The sequence below is a fragment of the Trichomonas vaginalis genome, chromosome I, assembly GCF_026262505.1.
Source record: "Trichomonas vaginalis G3 chromosome I, whole genome shotgun sequence".
In the NCBI taxonomy this organism is placed as follows: Eukaryota; Parabasalia; order Trichomonadida; family Trichomonadidae; genus Trichomonas; species Trichomonas vaginalis.
In genome coordinates this window covers 23,567,864-23,581,614 of record NC_067203.1, presented here as the reverse complement: position 1 = coordinate 23,581,614, position 13,751 = coordinate 23,567,864, and the positions used below count along the sequence as shown (strand labels likewise).

Genomic DNA, 13,751 nt, shown 5'->3' with positions numbered 1-13,751 from the left:
CTCAACAAGGTTATAACTTTGATTTAATTAAAGAAAGTGATAGACGTAAATTAGAAAAATCAGATGGTTTTAAGAATGCATGTAATGAAATGATTAAAGATATTGTAAATGATAAAATAAGACTGGAAGAAACTCAAAGCAATATCAATAACATAATTGGTGCAGTTACAAAGAAAGTATAAGCAAACAAGGATGAACCTTGGGATATTACCGTAACAACTAAATAAAACTTTAAATATATTTTTCTTTTTTTTATTCAATTATAAATGAGAAGACGTTTCACAAGTCAAAAGAACACAAACGCAAAAGCAGAGATTACGGTTGGTTATAACGTAAATGATGATAAATCACGAATTATTCAAAATGTTAAAGTTAATGTTAGCCTGAATTAACAAGGTCAGCAACTCAACCAAATTTATTAACTCGTGACTTACCGAAAAGAAGAGGAGGAGCAAAATAAAGAAGATGGAGACCCAATCATTTTATCTGAACCCGGTAAAGAACCTGTTGAAATTCCCACTTATCCAACATACCCCCCCCTCTTTCATCAAACATCGAGAACCCAGGAATCTACGATTCCAGTCGCAATGCGCCATATAAAATAGACATTAATTCTGAATTAATGAAAATTTACCGTGATATAATAATTAATAATTATGATTCAATAATAAATTTAATTGACCAATCCGGTTTAATTATTTTACCTTATGAATCATTAATTCACATTATCGCCATTCTTTGTGATGTTCAAGATTCAGACGTTAAGATTCAATTTTTCATAGATGATGAGGTTTCATGCTGCGGAACAGTTGCAAAAATAAATCCTATAAAGGATATTAGCACAATTAAGATATCAAAGAACGGAACAACAACTGAACTTCATTTAACATATAATGATATTTATAATAAAATAGTTGATGAATATAAAATATCACTTGAAAAATTCTTTGTTAAGGCTATTTAATATTCAAGCATTAACATTATCGAATAATAATCCTTTGAATCATAATCAATAATAATTGACCTTTCACCAGTTTCTATCGTTTGTTTTATTTCTTTTTGTTCCCCACTATCTGGATCGGTCATTGTAATTGTTTTTGTTATAGTATCAGCTTTATCTTTAACTTCAATCTTTTTTCCATCGGATATTTAAACCAAAATTCCAAAAATTCGATATTGTCAATCTGTTCATATTTTAATCTATCAATTACATTTTTAATACCATCTGAAAATCTTATGAAATGGTCATTATATGGGTTTGATTGAACTAAATTTGAATGAAGTGAAATATAACCTGTTGATGAATATGACATTGACTCATATTTTCTGAAAACACTAAAATTTATAACATGAATGAATTTCTTATTCGTTGAATTTATGAATTCTTGAGGTAATCTTATTCTAGTTTTATTTATCACTGGAAAATAACGCTTTACCATATTTTTAATCGTAATAAAAATGTCAATTATCAATATTATTTCGAATAATAGCTGTGAATTAAATTTAACAGTTAGCGGAATTTATAATGTTACTCTCGTTTCTGTGAGTGGTAAATTTAATCCCATTCTTTTAGACCCTTCAGATTATATATCATTTATTAAAGATGACCTTGAAAAAACGTATGATATGTATATAAATAATGTGATAGCGAAATGGGATATTAACATGATTTTAAGTTATTTAAATGAATCATTTATCGTATGGTATGAAGAAAATTTTAAATCAAAACCTGATAAACTTTTTGAACTTGATGAAATAAATAACCTTATTAAATTTCCGCTGAAAATTAAATTTTGTACTCCTCATCTTCGTTCATTGTTGGGGATATTAAATTTTGAAAAAGATGTTGGGGATGTTTTGTATTCTGACACTGGTTCCAATTTCATTTTAATCAAATGTGATAAAGTTAATACCCCAATGAGATTTTCACATCAAACATTAGACCCTAACTCTTACCCATCAATACAAAACATTTTATCCATCAACTTAAACACATTTTCTTTATCATATCCGTTTCAATTATCCGGGAATTCATTTATTCTTCATTCAAAAGATTTATCAAATATTAAATTTAGAATAACTGACCTATTTGATTGTGATTTAGAATTCATGAATGAAATATTATGGCAATTTCAAATAGAAAAAATAGCTGATGAGATAACAGATTAAATATTTATTTTTAAATCATAATAAATGATTAAACAACAGCAACCACAGCAACTTAAGGCACAAAGCACCCAGGTCCCTCAGACCATTACATACGCCATATATGCATATAATTCAAAGACGGCAGAACAAACGCAAAGGTTGAAATATGGAGATTTGGAGATAGTATTGAAAAATGACCATTTCGAATTCGTTTGCAAAGGTGGTGCAGTGATATCAAATATAAAAGAAATTTTATTTATGAATTCAAAAATTAAAGGTATAACGGATGATATAACATCAATTCCACCAGAAGAACAGAGATATTACGCATTAAATGCATTTCCTAAAGTTTTGAAGATTGGAAGATTTAATTTAAATGAGGAATTCATAGAAGGTTTCCTAAATGACATAATGAAGAAGCAGATAAGGAATATGTGGATAGTGAGTTAATGAAGAAGGCAAATTTGGTTTATGTTGATGAAAAAGATAATGAAATTAAAGAAAGGGTTGAATGGTATCATGAATGGACATCAAAGATTTTAAAAACTAAAGCCGATACAGGATGGGTTTCAGGATGTTTAGACCTTAAAGCGGATAAGGAATATGTTAACGATGAGTTAAATAAGAAAGCAGATAAGGAATATGTGGAGAGTGAGTTAAATAAGAAAGCTAATATATCATTTGTTAATGAAGAAATAAAACAATCAGAGGTTATTTTACTCCACCATTTTTAAATTTTATGAAATCATCAGATAAAACCTTTGATATAGATTCTTTTGAATGGATATGTTTCGATGGAGTGACCATGTATTTATTTTATACAGCTGGAGTGCTTTATTATTTTAAAACAAATGATTTTAAAACTATGAATCATTTACTCCATCTGTTTTGAATCCTGATACACGAAAGCCAATCATTAATCCAAGAATTTTATATGTTGAATATAATAACGGTAAATTTATGGGAATGATAACGGTTGAAGATGATTTTTGCCCTTGTTATTCATTCGATTGTATCCAATGGTTCAAATGTAATTTAAATCAAGATGCTAAATTTAAATATCCAAATAATCCTATTAGATGTGTTAATAATAAATGGGTACTAATTTATGAAGTCAATCAAATTTTCATTAGTGAGGATGGGATAAATTATTATATGTTTAGTATGATGTCATCAGATTTGAAAATTGATTATACAAGTAAGTGGTATTACATTAACAACATGTATTTTATCCTACAAAATGATAAAATTTATAGATCATCTTCAATATCACAAGGTCAATTTGAACAAATTTTTCAAGCTGATGGAGACATTGAAGCTTTATGTTATGGATCAAATGTTTATGTTCTCGTTTCAGGTGAAATGGTCTATTCATATCCTGTAAGTTATAACAGACATATTTATTTATCACAGGATTTATCAAATTGGGAATTGGTTTATTCATTCACTCCAAAACTTACTCAAAATTATAGATTTACAAATTTATTTTATATTGATGGGTATTTCATTGCTTTAGGATGTGGTGATTTAGTAAATATCAGTAGTGATGGAAGAAACTGGTCTGAAATCACAAAATTTCAAGATGTTAGAAAAGCAATTTTCAAAAATAATACGTTAATATTGATAACAAGACCAGTTTTAAATACTCACCCAAATTCAATATTATATAATAAATTCAATATTCATAATGGATTAAATACAATTCTTGAGATGATTTACCCCATTGGTTCTATTTATACGTCAATGAACTCAACAAATCCTTCAGAAGTTTTAGGTTTTGGTATGTGGAAGCAGATTGTAGATAAATTCTTATACTGTGCTAGATATTCAAAGCAAACAGGAGGTTCGAAGAAAATTAAAGAAGCAAACCTTCCACCGCACACTCATACAGGAACGACAAACACAACAGGTAATCATTCACATTCAATAACAAAAAGAGGTTATAGAAATCTTGCAGCAGGTTCGGATAGACAGGGAATGGATAGATATGATATCACAACTGACCCAGTAGATTCAAGCACAGGTATTTTCTGTGGAACCGCAGGAAATCATTCACACACTTTCACAACAAATCCAACAGGCTCGGGTAAAGATTACATGCCACCATTTGTGACTGTATTCGCATGGTACCGCGTTCATTGAATGTGCTTGAGACTTGACCCAAAGGGTTTAGGCTTACCGAATGAACTAAATATATTTTATGTCTGTAATTAATTAGGTAATGAAGTAATGGATGAACTGCAGAAATAAATGTTTACGTTAAGTGACTCAAAGAGTCCGGAGACAAAGTCTCATGTTTTTAGGTTATTCAATAATTAATTATTTTTGAAGAACTGAAGGTGCTACCATGTTACCATGTGCTACCAGGTTAATGAACTTCTCTGAAAAAATGAGACAACATGACATTTTGACAACAACACAGGAAATGATTTGTCATGACTTCATCGTAATGAGTGTAAATCAGACAAAAATATATTTTATCGTTAATGTTTACGTTAATGTTTTGTGAAGAATATAGCAACCGTCTGAATTCCGGCGGTTGTTTTTTTATACAAAATTCACGCAGGATTAATGGTTTTTAGGTTATTCAATAATTAATTATTTTTGAAGAACTGAAGGGGTCACCAGGTCACCAGGTCACCAGGTCATTTAACTTCTCTGAAAAAATGAGACAACATGACATTTTGACAACATCATGGGTTATTCAATAATTAATTATTTTTGAAGAACTGAAGGGGTCACCAGGTCACCAGGTCACCAGGTCATTTAACTTCTCTGAAAAAATGAGACAACATGACATTTTGACAACATCACAGGAGGAAGGCAAAAATAAATTCCAGTCATACTTTATAAAGCTTCATTCACAGGTATTTCATCGTCAGTAAATGATTCCTCATTATCGTTTGGTTCAATTTGTTTATATAATCCTTTCATTTCTTCTTTCAAAACATAATACCATGTTTGTTTACCATCTATTTTTCTTTGTTTCCATGGTCCGGACCTTTGATATAATCCATCAAAAATAGGAAATTTTCGAAATGATCCTTCAATGATCAGCGTTTCAACGTTTTGACTAGAAATGTCGAAAGTTGCTCGTGATAAATATTTGTTACAGAGGTCGCAAGAAACTTCGTATCGGAATTCATGCGTTCGACCGTTTCTTTGTTACAAAAGAGTACGAAAATAAAGGTCCGTCCAGATTTCTAACTCCAATAATCGAAAATTGCGATACAATAACACCATTTGAGAATATTGTTAAAAACAATTCATATTCATATCCTTCTAACACAATATATCAAAATTTACCACCATAAAACAACAAACAAATTGAAGAACGTGAAGAAATATTTTTGATTGAAGGTGTTAAAGCAATTGAATCACCACAACCAAATGAATCCAATAATTCTTCAGAAGCAACAGAAATCATTATTTCTTCATTCATTTATAAAGGAGATGCTAAAGAAATTAGCTTCACGACAAAGATCTTAATTATTGTCTCATGTTACTAATCACAATTCTTGTTTTCAAATCCAGAAAATTCTGTGATAAATACATCAATTCTCTTCAAATGTATGAAGAACTTACCTAACATATGTATCATGTTAATGATTCTGAAATATTTTAATTTTTATATTTTGTACATTATTGAGAGCGGAACAAAATTTGCGAAGCAAATTTTGTTCCGCTCTCAATAATGTACGAGATTTTTCAAATTATGTTTGTAAATGCAATTCTACATGAACGTTTTTTGTTTTTATAATTATACCGATTTTTCTTCTTTTAATTGATTACTTTTAATGATATTCAACCTTTAATGGTATAATTATAAAATATTCTGGAATAGATCTTTCAAATATTGTTGTAATCTCAAAGGTAACATGAAACTACTTGAAAAATACAAGTCATACTATAACATTTACCTGGATAATGTTGAAATTCTTTAATTTTATTTATATTTATATTTTATGATTTTTTTTACTTCTGATGCCATATGAAGAGGAGTTTTACCATAAATTTAATTTTATATATTCATAATCTTCAAATAGTTGAATTATATTATTACTTGGGATTACAATCCATTAAAGAATGATATTTATGTCTGTTCCTCTTCGAACAATTTAAAGAACATTTCAAATCGAGATAATTTCAATATTAAATAAAATGAATGCTTTATTGCAATATTTCAGCAGCTTATCTTCACTTTACTCATCCTTATCAGTGCATTTAATCTATATATTCAATATCCAAAGTTTGAAGCCAAAAAATTGGTTAGATGCGATTTAAATCTGATAAATAGCAGCGATACCAATAATTGCTTGCTGTAAATACAGGACATGGTCATGCAAGGTAGTACCGGACAAATACATGTATCTCAAAAAAAAAAAAAAAAAAAAAAAAGGTAGTGGGGCCTCCAGGCACTTCGTGCCCTCTAGCCCTGAAGATGTTTAGTATAACTTTGTCCGGACAAGTAAGGGTCTAACGTCGCTACAGGAAAAGTTACAGGCGTTCCAAGGAAGTATACTTTGAGAAGCCTTTTCTCCATTTTAAAACAAGATAGGACGGTTATTTTACAAAACCGACAACACTTTGACCGAGTAGTTTTTTGTGCTGAACAAAAAGTGTCATATAAACATCTGTCAAAAACCGTTTTTACTTCACTTAAAATGCCACGTAAGCTACGTAAGAATATACGTAAGAGGAAGAGAGCATTGAAACATCCAATAGTAAAACTAACACCACAACAACAGTTGCAACAACAAATTATGAATGACCCCACTATGTTGCAACAAATGTCAAGCAACCCTATGCTTTTAAACCGAGTTATTGGTGCACAGAGTGGAGGTTTAAGAGCGGCACTTTTAGCGAAAATGGCAGGCTATGGTGGAGCTGCAGACGGAACAGCTTATAACCCTCAAAGTCAAATGAATTTGAGTTCACTCAAAAATCAAATAACAGATGTCAAAAAGTCAAACATAGACATACAGAAACAAATAAGTGAAAACGAAAAGAAACTAGAATATGACAGACACACAAAGAAACTCAATGAGTTAAACGTAGAGAAAAAGAAGAAAGAAGAACAACTGAAAGAACTAAGTACAGAGGAATATGCGAAAAAAGTGTCAGAAAAAGCAGCAGAAGTAGCAAAAATGGAACAAGATGTTATAAATTTGAAAAACCATACTACTCAATATAAAGTACTGAAAGATGAAGAAATAAAACAAAAAGCCCTGAAGACATATATGGATAGCGATGAGTATAAAAAAGAAGTTGAAGCAAATGTAAAGGCAGAAAAACTTTTACAGTTGCAAAACCAAACCGTACAGTATGAAAACTTAGCACAAGAAAGTAAAAATAACGACGCAGCCATGCAGAAGGCAATGAAAAGCGCAGAATATATAAAAGCTAATAATGACTGGTTAGATGCCCAAGCCAACGCTAAAGCAGCCCAACTTATAGGGTCAATAAGGACAAAAATACAAGCGGATGAAGACAGTTCAAATGAAGCTTTAATGAATGCTGACTTTAAGAACGCCTTCGAAGCTCTTCATAGTAAGGTGAAACTAGTGAACGACTTCTCATCTGGAAAGAAACTGAAGTCTGAAGGTTTCGACAAAGAGTTAAGAGAAGTAGCACAAAATATGACGAAAATAACAGATGCAGCAACGAGACAGGCAGTTCAAATGCCTATGACGCCGTTAGACAACTGTTGTTTGTGGAAAGTCAAGAAAAAGAGTTACAAACAGACCAAAACAGACCTAGTAAATGCTTTCTTAAGAACGAAAAGTCAGGTAGGACATTATGCTGCAGATGGAACATATGTGCCAGCTGGTGGAACTTATATACCACCAAACCCTCCAAGAGAAGCACCTGCACCAGGACTACCTAAAACATTTACATCGTCACATGGACACAGACACAGGCATGCACCAAAACCAACACAACAACCAACAGTTCAAAACACTGACCACAAACCAAAACATTCAAAACACTGCACCACAACCAACAGTTCAAAACACTGCACCACAACCAACAGTTCAAAAACAACTGCACAGCAACAACCACAAACAGAGCAAGACATAAAAGAAGTAGAGAAACAAGGAAACCAAGAATTCTTAAAAATGCTTAAGGAAGACTATGGTTACCCAGATACTCTTGACTTTAGTGACAGATATAAAGAAGCTATTAGAAAGTTCAAGGAAGGAAATACTGACCCGAACCTATTTAGCTTTATGGTTCAGCACCAAATGGGATATAATTTCAAACCTGGAAAATACAAGCTCGCTAAGGATATGATTTAATAGCATATCATCCAAATGACATGACTGAATTTACTCCGAGATATTTTGGTGTCAGAGAAAATGATAATTCAACTCTCTTCATGAAACGCGTAAAAAAATAGAGACGGAACGAAAGAAGAAGAAAGGTTTATGAGTGCGGATGCTTAAATAGGAAACTTTTAAAAACGGTCTCGGAATATATGAAATGCCAGCAGATGAGGTACAAGAAACTCCACAGGAAGAAGTTCAGATACAACCAGACATGGAAGAAATAGTTCAGCAACAACAGCTAGAAGAGCCTGAAGGAAACAAACAAGTCCCTCCTTTGGAAAACTAACTTCACAGAACTAGATGAAGATTTGGAACAGCCGAAAAATCTTGACCCTCAACAAGTGTATGCGGGAATATGGAATCTTTCCAAGAGTCTAAGAAAAAATTCGGCTGACATAGTAGAAGAATATCGAAAAATGTTCGCCGACATACAAAAGACTCCAACATCAGATGAAAATATTCAGCATAGAATGGAAGAACTGAAAGAAAGTGTACGCAAATACAACAATCCTTTTTACTTACGACCATATAACGTTCAATCTTTGGCTGAACTCGGTGAAAATAAAAGGTTAAATTTCAACAAAACATATAGAAATGAAACATTGTTTAAAGTTCATTCAGAACCTAACCAATATGGAAACAAACCTACTTTTGTTTCTGCAGACTATGGAACTACAATGAGATGGGGTCATAAAGCTAATCCGGATAGGTGGTTCATAAACTTACAACCACAATTCCAAGAAGTTGTAGACGCAATGGAAGTGAATGGTGAACCAGATATAGCTGGTATTTTCAGCGCGGCTTTAATGCCATTGAAAGATATGAAAGATGCAGATATTTTGGACCAGTATGAAATGAACATGGCTGATGGAAATATAACACCTGACGTTCTAAAACATTTATCTCAAAAGAACTACACAGAACCATAAGATGGTATATTTGGTGAAGAGTTTAAAAGAAAGTTAGGGAGAGAGAAGGAAGAGAACCTATTGTACATGACCTTGCAAACGAAAGTTTGCAAAATGTCATAAAAACTTACTTTGCAGACAATGAACCTGAGAAGGATGAATATTAAGAAAACTCAAAATGGACAGTACCAAATGAAATGTTAGTATTGAAAAACATGTTCCTTGACAAAATAAAACCAACTACAGAAATAAATGGACGCAAGACTGAAACATTGGGTAAAAGCTTTCCCATTCACAAAAGATATTATTGGTAACATGGAAAGAAAACCAGAATGGCTACAAAAAACATATATTTGGAAACGAGCTTATTCCATATGGACAAGCTCTGTTTGAAGAGCTTGAACCGGAAACTCAGGAAAGAGTCATGCAAACAATACGCGAAGACTCAAATACAAACTATGACAAAATCTTTCTAGATATAGGTTACCTGAGATGGGCGACCAGAGCCCAAAGGCAAAAAGGACATGGGAAATTTACAACATACTAGGTGAACATGAGGCAAAGATGCAACAACTTGAAGCAGAGGGCAAGTTACCAAAAGCGACACCAAAGAAGAAGAGTAGAACAAAGTGAAAGTAGTGAAGAAGTAACTTCATCTAGTGAAAGTAGTGGCAATGAAGGAAAAAGAAGAGTTAAAAACTCAGTCAGGAAGAAAGTAAAGCTTGGGTACGAAACAATTATGACAAATAAATCCAACTATTCTATATTTTTACCCATATAAATGTACGCCGCTCAGAATATAACGCCAACAGTTTTGGATGCCATGAACGGAAATGTTTCCGAATGGTATAACGAATGCGACAATGCCATTAGAAGGTCAGAAATAGTTCCTGGAACTTACGAATATACAACTGCTGTTTCTTATGGAAACGTAGGTGAGTTTGGAGAAGGTTCTTCAACAACAGTAGATATTGCTTGCGACAGGTTTCATATTATTTCTATTGACAACTCATTCTTATACGTGGAACAAGACATTGAAATAAAAACCTTCTGCCAAGTTGTCTGACAAGAAAGGTTGCAATGGAATTTTCTATGTCGGATACCAATATGCTCCAGAAGTTTTCATGGGATATAAGATATATTCTAACTCTGACTTAGTTCAAACAGTAACATGGGCAAACTATGAATGGTTCGCTTTGAGAAACTCAGTACAACCACAAGCTAGAGAACAAACAGACCAGTATGCAAATATTGAGAAAATAAGAAGACTTGACCCTAAGTTCCAGGAGTTTATGTTAACCTTTCTGGACAAACTGCGCAGCAGCAGTAACCAAAGTAAAACTGAAACTTAGAGTTCCTTTGTCATCTTTCCTCATCTTCAGGTTTTTAAGATACTTGTCAAACTGGGCAGGAAAAATTTCTATCGAACTTACTCCAAGCAAAAATAACTTAGTCATTGCACCAACACAAGACCCATTCACTATTACAGACGTAAAGGGAACAAATCAAACGTCATTCGCCGAATTTTGCAAAGACAAAGTTGACTTAGACTTTGGTTTCTCAAACTTCAACAATGAAGTAAACTATTATTTCAATGCTGCTGGAACTGCTTGGGACCCAGTTAAGTTTACATGCGAAAAATTTGAATGCAAGAGAATAGAAAGCAGACTTGCAGTCTATATGTTGGACCCAGATATTTCAAATGCTTTAGCTGCCAAATATATTGCAGTTCCACTTATGTTCCCTATACACCAAATATCTGTCAAAGACTTTGCAGGTGAAGTTGGAAACCAAAGTGCTGACCCAGGTGCAAGAACAGATATTGCTTTAACAACTGCAATGAAACATGCAGATACTATGTTTGTACTGTTCAGACGAACTATAAATGACTATTCTTGTTTCTACAACCCGGTATTAAATATCATATAAACATAGATGGCAAATATTATCCAAGAGAAGAATATTCTACAGTTGAGGATATGAGGTCATACAACTTGACATTAGATGCTATGAACTTTAACAACAACTTCACAACGACCATTAACCCTGAAATGCAAAGTTCTATTATGCCATATGTGAAAGTATGGACTCATACAGGAGGTCAAAAACTCAATATACAAATGGAGACCGTTCAAACTTTTGGCTTGGCATTCCATTTGCTGACTCAGAAGACTTTATGGGTGGTATTTCAACTGTTGGTACTGTACAAATACAATATACTGGTGACAGAGACGGTCCAGATGAATTGAAAGCAAAGAAGTTTACAAAACCAATAGCACTTTTCACGGAAGATGCTCTTTTGAAGATTCGTTCGATGAAACCTGCTGGGGCTCCTCAGATTGGCATAACGACAGCTTCCATCGAGCAGATTTTGGCAGCAGGTCAGTAAGTTGTTCTTGAACTGACTTCTCTCCGTCAAATATTGACAGTACGCCAGTTTTGACATAATATTGTATTATAAACTTCCTTTAGAAATATCTGTAAGTTTTTTGAAGTTATATTTTTGTCTGCTTCAAGAACTTTCACCATTTCAGTTATACCAACTTTCTTTGCTTTATGAAAATATTTAGGTTCAGCAAAGACTGCTATTCTATAACATTTACCATTGTTTGTATAAAGAACTATTCTGTCAATGTAATTTGTATTGTTTGTGTGTGTAAACTTTGTTCTGCTTCAATTCGAAGAGATACTCGAATACGTCCATCTTTTTATTCTAAGTAAAATGTCATTTCCGGAACAATAGAAGCGTGAGTGTTTCAAAAGGTTTAATGGCGGTGGCAGATGTGAAGTTAAATTCACCAAACTCAAAACAAACAGTCAAAGTGTTGTTGTCAATGTCAAAGACAGAGATGTTGAAGTGGGGAAACCATACGAAGACAAAGATGGTATAACAATTGTTCCTGTAAAAGAACCAACATATCCTGAAGTTAGCAGAGACTTAAGTTCTGTTGCAGATATTCGAAACGACTACCAACAACTGAAAGACAAACTTCAAACTCAGGAAAGATTTGTCAGGCTTTAAGTATAATGTTAAACTTGGTCGAACACAACCCTGTAAAAGTGAACTCATATGTCATTGCACCTCATGAAGTTTTGAAAGAACTATTGAAACTTTTTGACAGAGGCAGACGATATAAACATCAAAGAAATAGAACCCGACATTTTGCTGTGGTGTTTCATATAATGTCATTGACAAGATATACGTTATGAAAGGAGGTGAAACGTTGAACTTAAAGTATAGTTTCCCAGACGTCATAAAAATATTTGACGACCACAACATTTCATTTAAAATTTATTTGCTAAGTAAAAATGTCAAAACTTCTTGAAAGATGTTTGAAGAAAAATAATATAGACTTTATTTCATGTAAAGGACTTTACACACTTTTGAACGATATGAAAGACCCTGTTTTGTTTGTTCGTGTAGACAAAGGAAAGTTCTATGTCTTTACAAAATATTTGAACTTCTTAGACAGAGAACTTCAAGAAACGCCATGTGAAAGTTTAGATGAAGTTCTTCTCCACTTTCAGAAAAACTTTTAAATATATATAAATGGCAGAAGATATAATGGTTTATACTATTACGACTAAAAACCCTGAGTCATATAATTCTATAACAACAAACTTACAAAGTCCTAAGGACGATATTGTAAACTAACTTTAAACACAATGACGACTAAAGCCTGTTTTGCTTTTGACACCAGAAGACTTTATTGTTGTGAATGGTAAAAAATACTCCTTTGAAGATACTTACTCAGATATACCACCAACAGGTTTTGTTGACTTATTTAATACTTTAAGTACGGGTGTAACATGTGCTGCAACTAGAGCAGGTTTCGTTATGTTTGGATGTCCGACTGAGTTTACTATAAACAATATGAGCTATAATACAAAAACTTATTTCTGGTTTTTACTACCAACAGTTTCCTATAACAGGAAAAAGGTGTCATACAAGGAATGTCTATTCCATTGACATTAAGCACACCAATCTTATATATTGTTTCAAACTTAGGTTCAAAGTGTTATTCGAATGTCGACAGAAACTATTATGACCAAAAGATACTTATGCGTATAAACAATACTTTCTCTGCTGGTTTGCCTATTGTTCATTCGAATGCAGAATTTTCAACCTTAGTGAACTCAAACACATTGGCAAGTATAACGTTGACATTAGTTGACGCAAACTTGTTCCTGTAAAACTTTTATGTCCTATGTATTTGTCAATGACGGCAGAAAGTTTCGAATTGGAAGATGCAACGGTGAAAGTATTGTATTACAAGAACAACTTCAACAACAAATAGCTCAAGAACAACAAATGCAACAACAAAGTCAAGAATAAAAAAAAATATTTTTTTTTATTTTTATAAAA

At 32.6% G+C, this 13,751-nt stretch overlaps 1 protein-coding gene and 1 pseudogene across 2 annotated transcripts, besides 2 other annotated features; both read left to right on the top strand.

The window, feature by feature from the left end:
- Nucleotides 1–5,136: part of a mobile genetic element that runs on past the window's edge.
- TVAGG3_1038110 lies at nucleotides 2,194–4,290 on the top strand (annotated as a pseudogene). The gene has a single exon. A coding segment is annotated over exon 1 (2,097 nt).
- Nucleotides 5,137–6,812: 1,676 nt separating the features above from the next.
- Nucleotides 6,813–7,627, top strand: TVAGG3_1038090 (protein of unknown function, DUF4106 family; the record flags this gene model as incomplete). The annotated part of the gene is made up of 1 exon (XM_051255374.1): nucleotides 6,813–7,627. A coding segment is annotated over one exon (815 nt), but the record flags the coding sequence as incomplete, so codon positions are not given.
- Nucleotides 7,628–9,097: 1,470 nt separating this feature from the next.
- Nucleotides 9,098–13,751: part of a mobile genetic element that runs on past the window's edge.